Source organism: Parasteatoda tepidariorum, chromosome 8, assembly GCF_043381705.1.
Source record: "Parasteatoda tepidariorum isolate YZ-2023 chromosome 8, CAS_Ptep_4.0, whole genome shotgun sequence".
NCBI lineage: Eukaryota > Metazoa > Arthropoda > Arachnida > Araneae > Theridiidae > Parasteatoda > Parasteatoda tepidariorum.
The window spans coordinates 89514378-89535101 of NC_092211.1; the positions used below are offsets into that span (position 1 = coordinate 89514378).

Sequence of the window (20724 nt, forward strand, 5' to 3'; positions counted from 1 at the left end):
TTGTTATATCCGATTTGATATTAATTTACTCGTTGATATTTATTCGATATTTCAATATCTGCTGAGGATAGATTAGGAGAGACATCAGTGTTCAGAGTACCGGTTAAATGCCTACTGGTGGGCAGTGGCCTTGACCTTTAAAAAACATTGATGCTGGGCATTCCGGGCAAATGTACACCGGACAGTGGCCGTTAATTAGACCTAGTATATATTTAGGACATTTCTTTTTTTAAAGAATTAATTTATATGCCGGGATTAATTTGATTCGTGAGGAAAGGAATTTTTAATTATATACATATCTACTACGATAACATATTTTTATAAATTATGCATTAGTCTTCTTATCATTATGCATCAATCCATAATCTTCTTATAAGTTAAAAATATTTACAAAATGATCAAATATTTCATCGCAATGTAGTTTCTTTAAAAGTCATTTGCTTAGTATTATTTTTATATGATTAGCATATCACAGTAAGTTAAGTGTTAATATTGATAGTAGAAAAATTTTAAAGCTCATAGAAGATTATGAATTAAAAGTGTTAAAAATATGAAATGTACAGAAATCCTTTCCTCAAACTCTAATCTAATCCTTGTATATTAATCAATTTTGAAGTAACACTGGGGAACAAATGTTTTTTTTTTCTGTTGCAGGAGTTTCTTAACAGTAATTTCCCTAATTTTAAGTCTGCAATCGGTTTCTCACTTCAAACTTTCTTAAATGACATTTTTTTAGTCTATTTTTCAACGAGACGTTTAAGTTCAGAAACGTTGTATATAGCAAGGATGCTCGTTATTAAGATTAAAATGACACAGGAACTGATGGGCATCAGTTCCTATGTTAAGAACTGATGCATATTTCCTATGTAAGGCCGCTTCTCTATTATGAACTGATTTTTTTGTGCTTTTGAGCAGGCCATAATAGGGGAAGTGTCCCTAGCAGCGTATGAAAAAATTTCCGTTCATGGGATCCTATGCAGTTTTAATCCAATATTTACGCGACCTCTTGCAATATATAACGTTTTTAAACCACAAACGTAATTTAGGAAGTAAAAAAAAACCGTAGCTTAAGGAGCAAAAATAATTTCAGATCCGAAATACCCAGATCAAGTATTTATGTAAATGCGAAATTTGTTTTCCACTGTAATCATATTTCTCTTCATCATGAAACGGGTTTTTCTTTATCTATTGGCAACAATATTATTCTTATTCATTTTGTTAGGTTGTCCTAAGTAATAATTTAAGTAGCGTTGAATTGTTTATTAAAGGTTAAATAGTTATCTATATATATATTTCTCTTACACGGCGACAAAAAAAGCCTCATTACAACTGCGCGAATGGCAACGCTAGAAAATCGACCAATGATTGCCGCTAAAAATGTCACATGCCAAATCTAGCTGAGGTGGCTCAACATATATATCGCTTTTAAAAACGGAAACTGAAATAACAATTCAGCTGCAGCAATCTCATGCTATTAGGCTAGGCAGAAGTGAGTAGTCTTTGTCGATAGATTTTTATTTTAGTATTTTGTCGAAAGCGCTGTTTTTCACGAATTTATTTGTTTTATTATTGTTATTACTTATTCATTGAAAACTGAGTCCCAGTCAATGAGTCTTTATTTGAATTCAAATGTATTTTAATGACTTAGTATTTACTAAAAAGATGTAATTTTTTTTTTTAAAAAAAAGTTGTTACATGCACTTGAATGATTGTTTTGAATTCTTAGAATTTTGTGTAAATGCACCTAAGTTAGTAGCGAGCGAAGCGAGCTTGGTTTGCGAAGCAAACCATATAAGATTGCGTAGCAATTTTCCGGGGTTGGCGAGCGTCAGCGAGCAGGGGGCGCAGCCCACTTGTTTAGAATAATTTTGTGTTTTGAATGTAATCAACCGCATTTACGCGTAATCATCGCCAATTTCAACTGCAATCAGCAAGTGTCTTATCCAATGCAGGATCTGCTGATACGCACCTGGTGTTACTTCAGTGGAGGCGAGGGCTCTATTCCGTCAGCAGAAACAAAATAAAATTCTGAACTCGGGCTATTCTCACTGCTTGCGATTCACGAACCTCCGATCGCCGGCGAGTGAGAATGAGAACCCGATTGGTGAAATATATTCCGCGAAAGATTCACCTATAACGTCCTTCTTATCCCTGCAGAGCAATCGGAGGTGCGTGAATTGCATGCAGTGAGAACGACCCCTAACAGAGAGGGTATTAGGTTAGTGACAAGCGATGTAGAGAAAATCTTTACGAAACATTAGATTTTCCTTGGGGAAAAGTATTCAAGGATGTTTTCTTGGGTTTATGATTTCGAACAGTAAAAGGTGTGTTGCAGTGGGTGTGGCAGGCGATTCTTCAAAAGATTGAGTTCTTGCATTTTAAGCTTTTGTTAGAAAGCAATGAAAGTGGAGCGTATCATTTTAAAGAATTTACTGCATCCTCCTATACATCCTTTGTGGCAGATAAATGTTTATTATTTATTCATTTTGAATCTTAAAGCAAATTGTCGATTACAATTTCAATGAAAGCATAATTTTTGTTTGTACAATACATTATTCGAAGACTCAAAAGTATAATTGGATTCGATTTTCGTTAACAACCATCGATTTTAAAAATCCTAATTATTGTACATATATTTAAGACTTTACTAACTTAAATCAGATTGGTGATTCTATCGTTAGCCTTATTTTTGTTTATCTAGTTGTAAGCCATTTTGTGAATTCCCTTTTTGCAAAAAAATTTATACTATTCTGCTAATTTTCATCATTTGTACTAAAATATGAGAATCGATTTTTTACTTCTTGAGTTAATCAGAGTTTGACGTACACTCACCATATCATGTCATATTTTCTTTGAATTTTTCATGCATTTGTAGAAGAAAGTCTAATGTTCCATTCAACGATAATCGATTATTCCAAAGTGGCCATGATAAGTCAAATATAAAAGAAATATAGAGTAGTCGATTGTCGAATTATAGCGTCATAAGAAGTAACTTTAATTCAATAGTATTATCGTAAATAAAAGTCAATACACTATCCACAGCAATTACGCGGCTTAGCCTTAGGGCAAAACTAACTGATTCTCTCTCAAAATGTTTGGTAAAAATGCAACAGAGAATATTGTTTTGTAGTATTTCTAGTAAACTTTGCCGTCAATTGCCTAACTTGGTACCCAATTTTGAAACTTGGGAAAAATAAATCATTGGTTGAATGCAGCCTTTTAATCCTCTCCGGTTTCTCTTGAACTGATTTTTCAAATACTTTTAGAACATCCTGGTAGGTTCTTGAACATCTCTGCACAGGTACAGCATTTATCTTTTTTTAAAATTGTTACTAAATCTCAGATTACGTTATTATTTTTTTAGATTTCTCAGATTATTATTTTGTTACAAACAAAATCTAGGAATTACAGTTATTAATGATAAAAAAAAATATGTTCTGCCAAGGTATCAAAATATTCTTTTAAGCTTAGCTTAACGTTTATTGGTTTTTCATAATAAAGATACATTTGATTAAAATTACATCTTCGAAATTTTGCAATGAGCAATACATATGCTAGCTTTCATTGCTAACGTTGTCCCGATTCCCTAACTTCTATTTAGAATTATGTCTCAAATAAGGGTGATCATTAAACATAAGAGTGGTTAATTGAATGTAATTTAATTTTCGAAGGTCTCCGGGATTCCCAAGTCTTTCAATGACTTTCGATATCGTGTAAAAATTAAATAAATGAGGAACAGATGCGAACTTTAAAATTTTTTTTTTCGTTTATAATATATGAACATTTATAATTTTTATTTATTAAATATGTATAATATGTTTGAATATAATATTACAATATTGAAAATAATTTTTATTATTATATCTTTTGAAATGGGTTAAAATGAACTGTGAATAGGGTTCACCATCTTCCTTCTCTTAGTTTTTCTGCTCGTTCTGGTGTATACAGCTTTCCAATTATTACCCTAAATTAATAAGAAAAAAAGTATCATTATGAATTCATAAATATATTTTGTTATATTCTCAAACTTTTTCACACCGAAATAAAAATGTGGGAAGTGTTAGTTTTATGCATTATGGTAGCTAATTTATACGGTTATTGTTACTGTGGTCGTTAGTTTTACTCATATAAAGTCTCTCTTTGTAGGGCAACATATAACAAATGAGGATTAAAAAAATGACTGAGTGCAGCCTACCGATGGACATTTTTTTTAAAAATCGAAAATACACCCTATTATTATTTTTAATAAATATGAATATTTCCTAATATTATGAATTTCGTATTTTATTGTTTTTTTTAAAAAGATTTTTCATCTTTCTAGAAATGACGTTTGTAACGTTTATCGAGTTTTCAGACATGTTTAAAAAGAAATGTCTCTTATTATTAACATAATTTTTTTTTTTAATATTGATTAAAATTTAAATTTTTTGTAAAATAGCCATTTGTTTAAAAAAATGCCATTTTAAAAAAAAAACCCGGGCCAGTAGCAAAATTTCATAATTTTGTTTTATATCTCTTTATGAAATGGATTGGATTGAATTCAAGATGAAGCTTTTAACTTTTAAGGTCATTATGAGTGGACGTGCATTAACGTTATGTCCACCAATTTTAAATTTATTCCATGAAAAAAAGGAGAAAATCATTACTATAAGTATTACTATGATGCTATGAGTCATTACTATGAGTCGGAAATAATTCTCTCGCCCTAATAATGAGTTCTAACTTCCCAATTAGTAAAAAAAAAATTGCGAGCGCAGCAATGAGTGAGCGAGTTGGAAACAAGGAGTTCGAGGGTTATAGCGAGCGACAATGGCGTTACTTTTACCAAATTTAAAGTAAAATATAAAATAAACGTAATTATTAAAGTTGATTAAGTTTAAATAATAACAAGGAGAAATGACTGTGAGTGAAGCTATCTGCAAAAGAGCGACAGATGGAACAACTTCATTCCTCTGCTCAATCTTAAATAAGGAAAAATAAACTTTTTGATGCAAAATTACTTTATTTCAGTTTCTGACAAAAACTAAAGGGTCAAATACACAAAGATATTCAATACTAGGGTCTAAAATATTTATGGACAATTTGAGTGATAAATAAAACGCTGAAAAAAATGACTGTTAAAACACAAAATTTATTTTTAAAGCTACATAAATAAATAAATATGATTGTGTTTTCAATTAGGCATTGCATATTTTCCAGCTTTTAAAATTTCTTTAATTTCTTAAATTTATTTATTAATTTATTTCTTAAAATCACTCTTAATCGAATTTTAATTAAATGAAACCAATTATTTAATTTTTATTACATTTTATAATAAGCTAATATAAATATTTTATTCTTTTCTTAACAATCAGTGTAACGGCTAACTTTTTATTTCAATACAAATGTAAAACTAATTCATTCACTGTCCTGACTCAATCGAAACAAAACCTAAAACTCTTTATTTCTTATCACAAAAATATACTAGTTCCCACAGTCTCTTTGGCCATTTGCTTTCGTCAAATTATTTTCAAATTTAATATTGATTACAGGTAGATGGATTGGGATTATTTTTTGGCCATGTTATCTTTCGTTAAATCGCCAGCCATGGATCTCTTCCCATGTTCCTAACTGTCCGTTGGGAACAATTCACCTTACTTTTAATTTCGAATTATTGGCGAATGAACTAGGAGGCTCTGGCCTCTCAGTCAACCATTGAATTTATATTTCTACAGAAATTTTTGATGTGAAAGAGAATGATTCTGTTGATCCCTTTCTTTCTTTATTTCATTACTTCTAATTATGACCATACTCTCTAAATAATAAATAAATTTTTCTCAAATGAATTTATTTTTCTGGGATAAATATCCCTTCATAACAAAATTCGAATGTATCTCACACGGCCCAAAAATTTTACTTAAATTCTGCAAAGAAACTACATATACTATACAGTAAAGAATTCGCACTTTAACTTTGCACTGAAAACTTTTAGGGGGAGGCACAAAATTATCCTTTAGTTTTTAAAGCCCCGTACAGTCAACCTTCTGTATTAGCCACGTGACTTATTTCAGTTATTACCGCACGCTTGATAAGTTGTGATTTGAACCTCTCCTGGCATTATTTGTTCTACCATTTTCAAACTGAAAAATTGTGTTCTGCTATTTCACTCAAATTCTATCGGAAAAAAAAATTAATTAAAGAATTTTATATCTGAGCCGTATAAATTGCATCCCGAAAAATTACCCGAGCATTTGATAAATGATGGAAAGATAATTTGTGAAAAGGAGCTAAAAGGAATTACTTTCTGAAGAATGTCGGAGTGTACTGAACCAAATAAAATAATAGGAGGTTAGGTAGTTGGCATATCCAAGCTTCATCCAGTTTATGAGCAATGGCCACTGCCATCAATCGACCACATCTATCTGTTGGCATTCTTCTGTCGGTCGGATTCGTCGATTCATTAAATTTCTGAAAACAAAGACCAAAATAATAAGTTTTGAGATTCCTTTAAGTGAAACAATCAGATGTTTTGATGAAGACGCTGAGTTCTAATGGGAAAGTCTTAAGAAAATGTGTGGTACAAAAAAAATCCGCCAAAATTGCGAGATTTTAATATATGAAGCCTGTCATATGACCATCAGAATTGTAACAGATAAAGCAAGAATGAAGAGTAAACTTAAATTATCTAAAGCTTAACCAGATAAGCGCAGTTGACACGTATAAACATAGAACCCAAATGTCTGTTTACCACTAGCTATCAAAACTTGAACTTTCAATAAAATACAATAAGAATATTATTTAGTGGTATGTTTCTTTTATATTACTAATAGAGCTGTTAAGTATTTTATATTAGGTTACATTTTTTCTCCTCTATGTTTGTTTTCTACTTGATTCTCTGCTATAGTTGTCTTTTTATCTTGCCATTCGAAATAAATATAATGAATCAGGATCCAACATGCAAAAGAAGACTCTGCTTTAGACAATATTGTCTTTATAAATGACGTGATCTTTGCTAAGAAAATAAAGAAAGAAAAATTAAGAATATATTGAATCGTCTCGACACACTGAAAAAATTACAGATTTTGTTACTTTTATTAAATATATGTAAAATAAATCTGACTTGTCCAGGTGTTGCCGTAAAAGCATTCTCCAGAAAGTGTGAAAATATTGGACCAGGGCAAAGCATCGTCACATCAATATTCTTTCCTGACATTTCTGTCCTTAAGGTCTCAAAGTAACCCTGAAAACAAAAACATTTTAATTGTTATCAGAACGTACCATACAAAGGCCATCTCTTATATAGTATGAGAAGAACTTTCATAGACAATTAAAAACAAACATGTTTTTTATAACCTTCTTTTTCTGCAGAATGTTCACCACCGACAACACACTCTCGTGCTCAAATGCAAAAGATCTACTGTCGTCATCTGATGGTTTCCTTAAGGTACGTCGAAATTGGCGAGAATTATTCATGAATCAATCTGACCTTTGTGTAAGCTTTCTCAATTATTGCTGATTAGATTTAACGATACCCTTTAAAATGTGCACGAACGCTCTATTCGGTATTAAATTGAATTCATTCACACAGTTTGTTGAGTTTGAAATACTGAATTCGGATAAATATTATACAGCAGTTTTTACCCATACAGAGTAGCGGGTGACACCCATTGAACAAAAGCTATGGTTTGACAAGAATTTGAAAAATTTACAGAATAGAACCCGTATGTAACAAGGGACTCGGAAAAGAGAAAAGTGTTCGTTAAATCCAATAGCTTGTTATGTACTAACTCAAGGCTAATAAAAAAAAAATAAACGTATAAAGCAATTCACGTGAATCGCTTTTTTGCATATTTTAATTACATATTGACACTTTCTTTGTTCTTCTCTATCTATGAGTTTTAGAAATTCAACTTTTTTTTTAAAAGGATAAAATTTTTCTTTTTAATATTTTAAACAGCTGAATATAAAGCACGCTTTTAAGAAACGGTAAAAGCAAGAAAATTAATTCTCCCGTTAAATCCGCGAAAATAGTACATTCGAATACATTTATAACTTTGTGCCAAACAAAATTTTCCATTTCGTTCGTTAGATCCGGAATTTCGTTAAATGAGGGTTCGTTATAAGTGGGTTCTAATGTATAAATTGTGGTGCTTTACATGCAAGGTGATTGAAAATTATCTAAATATAACATTACCATACACTATTTGGAATGAATAACATAATTTATGAAATTAATTGACTAAAATTATAAAATGGAACTTACATGAAGTGCATGCTTGGAAGCAGTGTAGGATGCAGAGAATGCAGCTCCTGTAAAGGACATTTTTTTTAAATAAAAATATGCAATTACACTACCTCCTACCAACAAGCATTTAGACACAGACAAATCGCGCATGCAAATTTAGAGGTGTGAATTCCTTAATCCCTGATTGGTAAAATATAATTTATCCGCAAAAAAACTTGCCAATCAGGTTCCCATTCACATCTCTGAATTCACATAAGCGATTTTTTCCCCGCATGCAGTGTGAATGGCTCTGAGTTGTTTCCCTCGTTAAGAATAAGGATCCGTGATGCACTATTTGGAATGACGGATGATGGCCTATTTTAATTTCAGCTAACTGTCCTTTCATGAGACCCTCCTTGCTGTGGTGACAATGGGACCTTCCCAGACCTGAACCCTATAAAGAAGCGATCAAAGGGGAAGAATATATATAATGTAAACCGGTCCTCCAAGGCTTGGTGTGGTCCCTGAATTTAAAGTAACAGTAACATTTAGGGGCACTGCAACAAACGCGGGTTTTCACCCTCGGGTAGGAGATGAAACGTTTTCTTTTTTTTCTTCAATTTATTGCTGGTTTGTTTTGCATTTTTGCTCTATTTATAAACAGTACTGTACTACTAACATATATTTTTGAGAATACATTTATATCATACATATTTATTAAATCTGCTAACATATTTTTAGATAGAGAGAAAGAATAAAATGGCGGGAAGCAGCATACCCTATCATACATGTAGAGTTGTCCAACAATCTGTAGCATCCTGTTCGTCCCGCAGTGAACATATCATTAAGACACGGTTCCCAACAGATCATCGAAGTCAATCATCATTGGCTGCTGTCGGTGTGCGAGTGGGTGACCACTTTGATCAGCCTGCGATGGGACCGAGAGTGTGCGATATTGTTTCTCGTTAAACTGTTCTCTTGTAAAGTGCTCGATTTCGCATACAGGTCGTCGGACTACCGAAGAAGGGGGCCATCCCCTCTGCAGAGGATCAAAATTGTGATGGCATGTCATTCGGATAATGCTCAGGGATGCTTCCCAGACCGTCACCAATAACCCATTGTGCAGCTCTAGAGCAGCGTAAACAAACTACAACCAACAACATGTTCACAGGGGAGGTACTTCTTGATTGTCCCTTTTCTCCTTATGTCCATTCGCTGGATCTTAGTACATGTGATGATCTACTATATCTGATACCCGCCCTGTAAGTTCTTTTTTCTGGTATATCATAAACCGGACTGAGCAATTTTCCGCGTTAGTTACGTATTCGAAGAGCCATATTTTTTAGCAGCAGTGGTTCCTAATTATTTTGGCTATGAAACCAACCCTAAATAATTGACATCTTTCTCTGTAACCTTGATTTCATAGATAAAGACAATTGTGAACCAATAAAAGACTACTAATCATTCTGAAAATATAGAATGAGAAGAATAGAAATTTTCAACGCTTTATATTTAATTATCTTAAATTAAGTTTTATGTCTGGTAGTTGAACGCGCAGGCTTGGAGTTGCATCTAGTCTTCTGAATTTGACTTTGGTGTATGCGTTAGCTGAAAGTGTATAAAGTAAACCAAAAATATGATTTCAGTTAAAATGACAATTTTTTTTATGTTGAAAATGTGTATCAAGAAAACATTTCTTCATGGACGAATTTAGTTATTTTTATTTGAAAACTGTGATGAGGAATAATAATGCGTTTTTTATTAGCCTTAAAATTGTCATTGATTGAATCTAAATATAATTACGAGTTTGAAAAATCATTACTTGGTGAAAAAAGTTGTCACTCTCTGGTCTCCTTCAAGATCGTATTCATATATATGTGATATCCCATCACGATTAATAATAGCGTCACAATATAATGCGGACGTGATGTAAATACGGTACTCCGTAATTGTACACATGCTCTTCAAAACTCGGAGTTTGCGGACCTGAAGAAGTGTTTTTTTTCTCCGGCCACTCTTCCACGAAACGATAGAATTTCTCGGAACTTTTTGTAAAACTTTGCTATAGATACGTTTCTTTACCGATTTTGAAAGAGAACATTCTTAGAAATCTCCCTTTTAACTATTACATGCCACAAAGTTATCCCAAATCGTTAAACTTACTGTGAATACAGTGAGAAACAAGATTATAGATATTCGAATATGTATTTTTAGGGATATGAAATTTTACTAATTCCAGTTGATAAAAAGAGCTAAATAGTAAGTGTAGTTCATCAAATATCAATTATAAAAAATTAAAATCAATTCATAAAAAATTCTATTTTGAAAAAAAAATTTTTTACTGGATTTTTTTCCATCTATTCTAGCAACATCAGCAACCCAGTTTATGGTCTTAAATTCAATACTTTTGACAATATCATTTTTTTAAAGTTTTAGACATTTCTAAGCGTCTTTGCCAAAAGCCTTTTCCTTTGACGCTACCAAGGATATTTCTGTGAGCTTTTCTTTCAAAAACTCTAAATTTTCCGTCCTCCATTTTTAGCCAAAGTCTTAATTTCCTAATCATACACTAGTTATCCTAAATTAAAGAAAAGTTACAAAAAAAGCTATAACTCTCTCGAAAATATGCCGATTCCAATGAAATTTAAATAGGCTGTCAAATAAGAGTTGCTAAGTAAAACTGTAACATAGTGGCACTGAAGTGGTATGACGTCATCTGCAATGAGCGTAAAATAGTACGTTTGATCGCAAGTCAGCGAGTTTTGCTGCATTTCTGAAATTTGAAATTTCAGATAACCAATTTGTAACAATGACCTCCAGACATCATTTGTCTGGAGGTGAAGATATGAAGATCTATTGGATGAGGATAAAGTCAGAGGGCTAAATAGGATTCCCTCTGAGGCTCACTTCTCTTAGTGCAAACATCTGGTGAAGGATGTCAACGTCTCAATCTGTGCTTTAAAGTTTTCACGAACGTTGTTTGTTCGCTAGACTACCAGCCATTTGCGTGCCACTCTCGTCACCCCAGAAAAAGTAACATTTGAGGTGAACGCGCAATGGAGGGCTGTTCTCAACACAGATAGATGAGTCCAAGAGTGCAGCCTCTAAAGTGATAGTAGGCGTCGTTTGATTTAAAGATTACCCAGATATCAATCAGCAAACATCCGTGAAAGACATGCATACCGAAGAGGTAGTGTCTGTGTGTGGGGCGGTATACCTTCGAGTGCTGCATGTCTTTCCACGTGAATGCTCACGTGCATAGAGACGGCATTCTTGATGTTTATATGCTGGTTCAATAGGGGATAATTTAGTGCTAAGGACGGTAACTCACAGAGATCGCTACGTAGATGATAATCTTCAGCAGCAAACAATTCAGAGAATGGATGGTCGGACTTGAATCCAATCGAGCATATTTGGCCTGCTTTTGGAAGACGTGTACCTGCTCTCAATCTTTCTCCGCAGATCCTTGCAATTTCTTTGAAAGGACAATGGCTTGCACTTCCAAAGGAGCTGGCAAACCGCATAGTTGAGAGCATTGCTGTATTGCTGCTAGAAGTGATCGTAATCCATACTGAAGATACTTTTTCTATTCCAAACTCACACATCTGATTTATTCATTTCATGTAAAGGCTAATTTCTGTAGCACCATAATTGTCTTGTTAATATTTTTTACCTTATTTTATACATAATTATGTTATTTTTTAATGCACTTCCTTTTTCTTATTTGCTCAGTATATTTTATTTTCATTAGAAAAATACTATTTTGTTTTTCTTTTCTTCATTTAAACATTTTCATAAAAATGACGAAAAACTAAATGAATGATGCATTCATTAGACGCAAATACTATTATAGGTTTCAAAAACCGTAACTGGTTATTATTTTTATGAAACAAAAGTCGTAATGCTTGGAACTTTAGAGTTCCGTGGAATAATTTTTGGGAACGGAAAATAAGATATAAAATTGTTGGCCGGAAAAGAAGATGTAAAAAAAGTGTCTAATGAACTTCGTGTCAGTCAATGAGATACGATTTTGGATTTCTGAGGTTATCTCAATTTTTGTTATAACAAAATATCCAAGGTAATTAAAACCAGGTACAGTTTCAAACGCATGAGGATTTAATCATTTCCGAAGTGTATCACCAGATGGTGTTTTTTGTACACACAAGTGCTTGGTATTTTTAATGTCAATTTGCAGAAATCTCGTAAGCTTCTCTCTCAGAGCTTTGGACACTCCTATTAATTATTACAGTTCACCTCGCTAATTGTTTTACACCATCTGTCTCGTGTTTTTGCTTTATATATTTTTTTAATTTTTGAGGTCTCTCTCAATCTCTTTCCCGTTTTTGTTGGCCATTAAAGATCTTTTTTGCCCTTCTTTTGTCAACCATTCTTTCTGCGTGTCTCAATCATTAGATTCTTTTTTTTGCCTTTTTACAGTTTAAAATATTCATTTTTTTAAAGACATTTCTTAGATTTCATGGTGAAATATCCTTTGATACTCATCTACCCACTCTGACTGGTCCAAAAATGGTTCTCAAGATTTTGCCAGGTGTCTTCTCATATCTTCTTTTCATCTTCAAAACATCACATCATTTTTTCGGGTCGAGTCTCTGACTTATAGATAACCGGTGGTCTAACCAAAGTATGATTTTTCGTGTTATTGTTTCTATCTCATTAATTTCTGTAGTTCTAAAAAACTGTCGTTACTTGATTTCCTTATGAAACTATCATCAGCATAAGCCAAGAGCTGAATTGATTTGTTATCCGCGTGTATCAATATTTGCATTTCGTTTCAGGAGTAAGGGAAGTAAGAACAAGCGACTAGGGGAAGGACGATTCCATAATGTTAAAAACTTAGAGTTTCGTCGGAAGAGTAAAAATAGGGAAAGAGGCACTGAGAATATTGGGGATTTTTTTGTTTGCTTCCTTGGCGTATTGGCTAAATTTCAAAGGTTTACCGTCACCGTTCGCATTTGTTTTTATGTTTATTTTTTGCGACGTTTGCTGTCATTTTCGAACTCGCATAAAATATGTTATATGTTGAATTTTTTCGTTATGTCTTTGTTTTTATTATTGTTATCTGTTTTGCTTTTGTTTTTAAATTTTTTTTTACTTTAAAGTTAGTTAGATCTTAATATATGTATGTGACCGGCAAATTATGAAACGCCGGCATTGTATAGAATGCTGGATGTTTTTAGGCAAAGTATGAAATGTGAGAATTATACCGGGCAATGGCACTTGACCTTAAAAAAACATCAGTGTAGGGTATACCGGGCAATGGTTTGACCTTAAAAAAACATCAGCGTAGGGTATACCGGGCAAATACATACCGGGCAATGGCACTGAACCTTAAAAAAACATCAGTGTAGGGTATACCGGGCAATGGCACTTGACCTTAAAAAAATCAGCTTACGGTATACCGGGCAATGTAACTGAACCTTAAAAAAACATCAGTGTAGCGTATACCGGGCAATGGCACTTGACCTTAAAAAACATCAGTGTAGGGTATGCTGGGCAAATATATACCGGGCAATGGCACTTGACCTTAAAAAAACATCAGTGCAGGGTATACCGGGAAGTGGCACTTATACTAGGTCTAGTTGACTAGACTTTTGGTAAATGTCTGAAATATATACAAGGTCTAGTTAAGTGCCACTGCCCGGTATACCCTACACTGATGTTTTTTTAAGGTCAAGTGCCACTGCCCCGTTTATACGCGGAATTCTTTTCACGATCTCCCCCCCCCCCTTCACGCTCCTCCAACATGTACGGAATTGCTGGAACAGCGACCGATAATTGTCAACAGTACTGAGGTACGTACCTCTCTGCATCAAAAACGCTCTTTGAAGATAAAAAAAAATCAAATCTGACGGTCTTCTCTGTAAAGCCTAATAATCAATTCTTTCTTTTTTGATGGCCCTAGTTAATTTTTTTTTCAGAAAATCCTGCCAAAATTTGACTTCTAATGTTGGCACTAAAATAAGGCGATATTTTGCTCACCAGCAACGTTTTCCAGATATCGAGCTCATTTTCCCCCTTCTAAATTTTCTAAGTCTGTTTGTATTATGGAATCGTCCTGTCCCTAGTCGCTTGTGAAGTAAGATAATTCTTTTTTAAAGTATGCATCAAGGATTTAATATTTTTTAAGTTTAAACTTCCAAAATTAAATTTTTCTTAAATTCATTTATTTTAAGTGACTGAATGGATTTAAACACTAGTTCTTAACACAATCACCTTATAACCATGATCTTTTTTTGAATGACCATTTTTCTTCGACACTAAGGAAAAGTGAAAATCTATAATTTTTTAATACATAAGCGTTTATAACTAGTATAGAATTTCCAACTTGAAATTCATTTTGGTATCATATTAATCAGTGTACAGGTAATATAAATTAATATACGGTATGTAATTAGATCAGTAATATTAGGAGTAATCCGTAATAATCAGGGTGTAATATGCGTGTCCCCCTTTAAAATATATTTTAAAAGCTCTTGCAAAGACTGAAGTTAAAATAATAGAAGTCTAAAATTATTATTAAAGTAAAGAAATATAAAAATCTGACAAATCACTATTAAACATCAAAACTTGTTTATTGCTCGACAGAGAAGAGTTGAATGACGATTATTAGAAAAATCTTTTAGATTCAATTGGCAATCAAACACGTTTTGATTTTTTTTACATCCGCGTTGAGTATTTAAGAATATTTTGTTCAAAATTTTTCTTTACAACTTAAATACGACTATTGCCATAAAAATTAGCACACCAGAAAGACTTGTCAGAAGGAAATGAAGTTTTACATACGCAAGTACAACGGTGATAGATGTAAGCGATAAAAAGTCAAGGCAAAATGATCATCATTTATTGCAGGAAAAAAATGCAAATGAATGGAGGTTTTAGTACCCTCTTAAGCCACCGCGAATGCAGGATGCTTTAGGACATTGAGAGACAGTTGCTGTGACTTTATGATGTCCAGCAGTATCTTGTTCCACAGTTGCTGTAAAAACACCGCTAAACAGACTAAACTCAGTGGCTGTCCAATATGCTCGTTTTGTGAGAAATCTGGAGATCGAGCAGGCCAGAGAAGGGTATATTGAACTGTCCCCACCTTTTGATTTCCTTTCTAATAAATATAAATTGAAGATTGATTTCATACAGATACCTGTTATTGATATAACACCCCTTGTCTAAAAAGATTGAAGTAAGCGACGATATAAAAAAAGGCAGCTTTTTTACCCATTTTGCCGACGCAGCTGCTTGTGACGGCAAATTGTCCTCCTCCGTTGGCAATGAAATGAGGCAAAACTTTTCTTGTGAGATTGAGTGTGCCAAAGACATTGATTTCGAACAGATCTTTATCCACTTGAACATCGATTTCTTCAAATTTCGCCCTCTGAGATCTTCCGGCATTATTGACGAGGATATCTATCTAAATGGGGGAACAATAATGAGAGAAAACACATTTTTTTTATAGAATTTACATCCGTAGCGTGCAAGTTATAGTTAAACAAATGTAAAATATTTGTCGTTGTTCTGTCTAGTTATGCACAAACTCCACGACATCCGTCTTTATGTTTTGACTGATTGCACGAACTCTATGTTCCCCGCCTTTTGCACCCGTCTCTCTTACCAAGCTGACGCATATATCTAAGATTCGCGTTCCAACTTTGGTACCCGATTTTGAGCATGCGCATTGCTTGAAGGTTGTACTGAAAACTTCCAATCTATTGCCTATTCATGCATCATTACTAATGACTTATGTCTGTTGGTCTTCCCTTCTGAATTATTTGAAGGAAAAGTTTTAACTGTTTTTTGAATTTTCCCATATAAATAAAAAAATAACAAATAATCAAAAGTAATTAAATAATCTCTTGGATAGGAATTTTAAGCTCTTAATTTGTGAGGGAGCATTTTAGAATAGCTACCTAGGTAAATATAATCGCCGAAACATAGTCAACATGGAATACATAGTCAACATGTTTTAAGGGCATCAAAAATAAGTGCCCAGGCTACAAGTTGTCTGTCATTTCAATTTTGTATATTTTTGATGTGTAAGACGTTTTCTATCAGGTAAAATCTTACCGATTCAGTTCCTTGGGATTATTTATTTAACATCACTGTAGGTTATGCGACCGGACAATTGTATACAGGCGATGGTACTTAACCTTAAAAAAACACCAGTGTAAGGTATACAGCGAAAATCTATATCGGGTGGTTGCACTTAATTTTTGAAATAAACGTCAGTGTAGTTTATTTACAGGCTAATGTTTACCGGGTAATGGCACTTAACCGTAAAAGAAACATCAGTGTAAGATATTTAGTAAGTGTGAATCTTTCGTATTCCGTTTCAGGTCATCAGTATAATTTTGAGAAATTATAGGCCTGTCCGTATCCTCCCCCCCCAAATGAAAAACATTATTTAAATTTCACTTCACGTCATCAGCAAGATGAATGGGTGTTATCACTGAAAATGTTTTGAAAATGAAAAACCGTGAACATAATAACAAAGTAATAAAAGGAAGGCGAGCAAATGCAAGTCTAGAAATGGAGACCAAAAGCGTTTGAGAAATCCCTCTCGCAGTAAAGAGACAGTGTTTTTGTAGTAAAGAGTCTGTGTGTACCAGTGTTGGAAAGCAGCCCTCAGACATTTCAATAGTAGAACATTCATGAGACAATAGAATTTTGATTGGTGAAGGAAAAAAATAGTTCCAAAATCTGCCGAAAGATAACGCTGCCAGGGTAATGTCAGGGGAAAGACCAAAGAATGGATTCATTACACACAGGAATGCTGTAAGCCAAAAGGACAGTTCAGGGGTTTACTAAACACTTTTTAGCAAAAAGACAAGAATATGTGTTCACAGAGACAACAGTTATAATGCCCCCCCAAAAAAGGAGCTTCATGAAACAAGCATCTTACTAATGATTAAGGCATAAATTGTTCGACGTGCCCTCCGTATTGTTTTTCTACTATATGGAAGCGTAAAATGGCATGCTCCACAACAGATCGGAGGGTATCTGTACTTATGCAATGGATGAGGTGTGTGGTGATGCATGCCTTCAATTTGCCTAGATTCTCAATCCACGCGTTATAAACAACATTCTTCAGGTACCCATAAAACCAGATGTCACACGGGGAACGTGGAGGCTACGTTGTTGGAAAATGGTGCATTATGATCCTATCGTCTCCGAAATGAGCACTCAGCAGCTGCTTCACAGAAGTAGCAATGCGCGGAAGAACGCTATCTTGCATGAATATGGTGCGATTCACACACTAACCCTGCTGAAGTGTCGAAAGGATATGGTGACGCAAAAGTGCTTCATACATGTCGCCTGCCAGTAACTGTGCAGGTAACAGGACCTGATTTGATCTCGAAGAAAAATGGACAGACGATAAGCGCTACCGTTATTCCGCACTACACACTGACCATTTCAGAATGAAGAGGTAATGGCTGTAGCTGGAACGGATTCTCGGTATCCCATATCCCGCAATTTTGCATATTTACAGAACCTTGCAAATGGATGTGGGCTTCGTCAGACCACATGCTCCATGGACACTCGTTGTCAACTTCTATCCAGGAAAGCAATCGTAGTGCAAAAGATTCACTCGCTCCCAGGTCAGCAGGTAACAGCTGCTGCACATGAGTTATCTTGTACGAGTAACAGTTCACGATGCTTAGTAAGATTTTACGCACAGTGCTAATCGGCATATCCAGAATTCCTCGTGTACTGCTGATTCTTGCATCACTCTTCTTCTGTTCTTGTAATGCTGTAGCCCTATCTTCCACTGCCGCGACCGAAACTGGTTTCCTTCCTCTACTTCGTTTTACTTTAAATGAACTGGAATTTACCAATTATTTTTCGAAGAAAATTTGTGGTTATTAGACCCGATTTTGTGGATTTTAATGTCCGCAACGTCCTTATTGCTGTATATATATATATATATATANTTGTACAAAAATTGTGGTATATATATATATATATATATATATACCACAATTTTTCCACAACTTTTCCACACAAATTTTCTTCGAAAAATAATTGGTAAATTCCAGTTCATTTAACGTAAAAGAGCTATTAGTGTCTATTAGTGAACATTGTATGAGTCCCAAATACCTCCGTATGGCTCACATAAGTCTAAATAAAAAGCAGCACAACTCGAACAGGCGATAATTTCGGAATTTCTTAGAGTTGCGTTGTTTTCAGACGCCATTTTTTTGGAGTGAAGAAGTTAATTAAATCTGCTCTGGAAAGCAAATAACTTTCTCAGATATTGATATATTCATGAGTTATCAATGCAACAGGCTCTTGTGAAACATAAGTATATCTAAAAATCGGTGGATGACAAAAGTTGAGAAATTCTCAACTTTTTAAAATTTATTCATATGTGTTATCAAGAAATAAATAAACGGAAAACATTACATTTAGTTGAGTATACAACCATAAATAATGTATGAATTTGTGTTAGCGAGACACATTACAAATTCTCTTATACAATGAATTGGGATAAATAAAAATTTACTTTTGAAAGTCAACCCTCTTTTTTTCTACTCAGTTGTTATTACAATCATTACAAAAACTCTTAATTATGACCAAATGAAACTTCTTTTACCTTTTGAAATTTTTGCACAACTTTCTGCACGCATTCTTCGTGTACTTTATAGTCAGCCATATTGAACGGCAGCACAAGAATATCTTCTTCCTTTAATCCCATTTCTATAACAAAATCTTTATTATAGAACAGAATGCATTGAAATTCATTACAATAACACATATTCACTCTGCGGGTGAAAATATAATTTCAGAGAAAAAAAAGCGTTATCTAAACTTTACAATTGAGGTAAGCGGGATCAAAATATTCAAAACCTGTTTGATTGTCGGAAGAAGGCTATTTTTAGAAATGCTTGTCAGTGACAACGAGCAATTTAACAGATATTTTTACGGCCTACATCAGTAGCGATAACGTTTCTTTTCCCTCACATAAAAATTCATTTTATTTTAATTCTGGCGTGGACCAGTTATCCCATATGCAGCCAGCAATAATTCCCTCCGTACTATTTAAAACCCCCCACCAAGAAGAAAGTGCAAACTTTATTAGTATTTTATTTCAAAAAACCGATATTGAACAGCCGACCCATTTTTGGTTTAGATTTTTCAATATTTGAATCTAGGAATACCAAAAAGTGTTCCAATCATGGTAAGTGGTAGGAAAGATTTAACACAAAATGATCTGTAAAAACCGATAGATGTCTCAATCTACAAAGATATCCACGAAGAACTACTAGCATAGTGAGTTATCAAAATGGAATAAGTCTGGTAAGATATTCTCAAAACAAAATGAGGTAAAAGATACTTTATACAATCCTCAAAGTGAAACAGACGTAGGAAAGAGTCGTACAGTGCGTAAAATAAAAAAACACCATAAATAACTTTTGTTCTAATGATCGTATCTTCACGTTCTAGGAGTCAATCCTAATGGTTCGAGGGGATGGCCACAAATATGCTAATTAGTTAGTGCAGACGATAATTTAAGTTACGTAATCAGACCCAAAAATGTGCTTTCTCTGAATAAACATATCTTTTTTTCGAGGGATTCAGCCTTCTGACTTTCAAAGTATGGGGTAAAAATATGGTAATCTGTAAAATAGGGTCCCAATTGTTTGGCAGGAGAGAGGTTCAAAGTTTGGACTCCATAATGCTAATTTTACTTTTTGCGTACTTCGTCATATCTCGAGAGCTTTTTAAGCGAATTGACGAATTTTTCCACACAGTTATAAAAATCGTTTATCCAAAGATAATTCCATGCAAAAAATATTTATCATTTATTATTATTTTTTTTAATATTAGACGAAAAAATTTTGAATTGTAAGGTATGCGATTTCTAACATCAACTTTAAACGTTGTGTTCAAAAATATTTCAATTCGCTTAAAAAGTTCTCGAGATATGGGGAAATACGCAAAAAGTAAAATTAACATTAAAGGGTCCAAACTTGAGACTGTTCTCCTGACCAAACTATTGAGACCATATTAGCTATATTTTGGTTAATTATTTTGGTAGTTGAATAAAGGTAAAATAAAATTATAAAAAAAATAATAAATACTTACTAAAATTAATTTTTTTGGATGGAATTATTTTTGGACAAACGAATATTTAACTGTATGCAAAAATTCGTCAATTCACTTAAAAAGTTCTCGATATGTCACAAAATACGCAAAAAGTAAAACTAACTATAAAGGGTGCAAATTTTGAATCGCTTTCTTAACAAACTATCTTAACAAACTATTTTACAGATAGTGGCCACACCCCCCCCCCATACTTTGGAAGTCAGAAATCTGAATCCGTCGAAGGAAAGGTAGGTTTATTCAGAGAAAGTATGTTTTTGTGTCTGATTTCGTATCTTAAAATATCATTATTAATTAGCATATTATTAATTAGCATATCATTATTAATTAGCATAGCATATTTGAGGTTACCACCTCGAACTATTAAGAATGAGTCCTAGAAAGTGAAAATCTGATCTTTA

At 33.5% G+C, this 20724-nt stretch overlaps 1 protein-coding gene across 1 annotated transcript; it reads right to left on the reverse strand.

Annotated features, from left to right (window-relative positions):
• Nucleotides 1-3831: 3831 nt before the first annotated feature.
• Nucleotides 3832-18916, reverse strand: LOC107448909 (dehydrogenase/reductase SDR family member 7; the record flags this gene model as incomplete). Its single annotated transcript, XM_071184358.1, is given in 6 exon segments — nt 3832-3964; nt 6281-6447; nt 7100-7219; nt 8243-8289; nt 15440-15632; nt 18813-18916. Coding segments are annotated over 6 exon segments (695 nt in total), but the record flags the coding sequence as incomplete, so codon positions are not given.
• Between the last annotated feature and the right edge of the window lie 1808 nt (nt 18917-20724).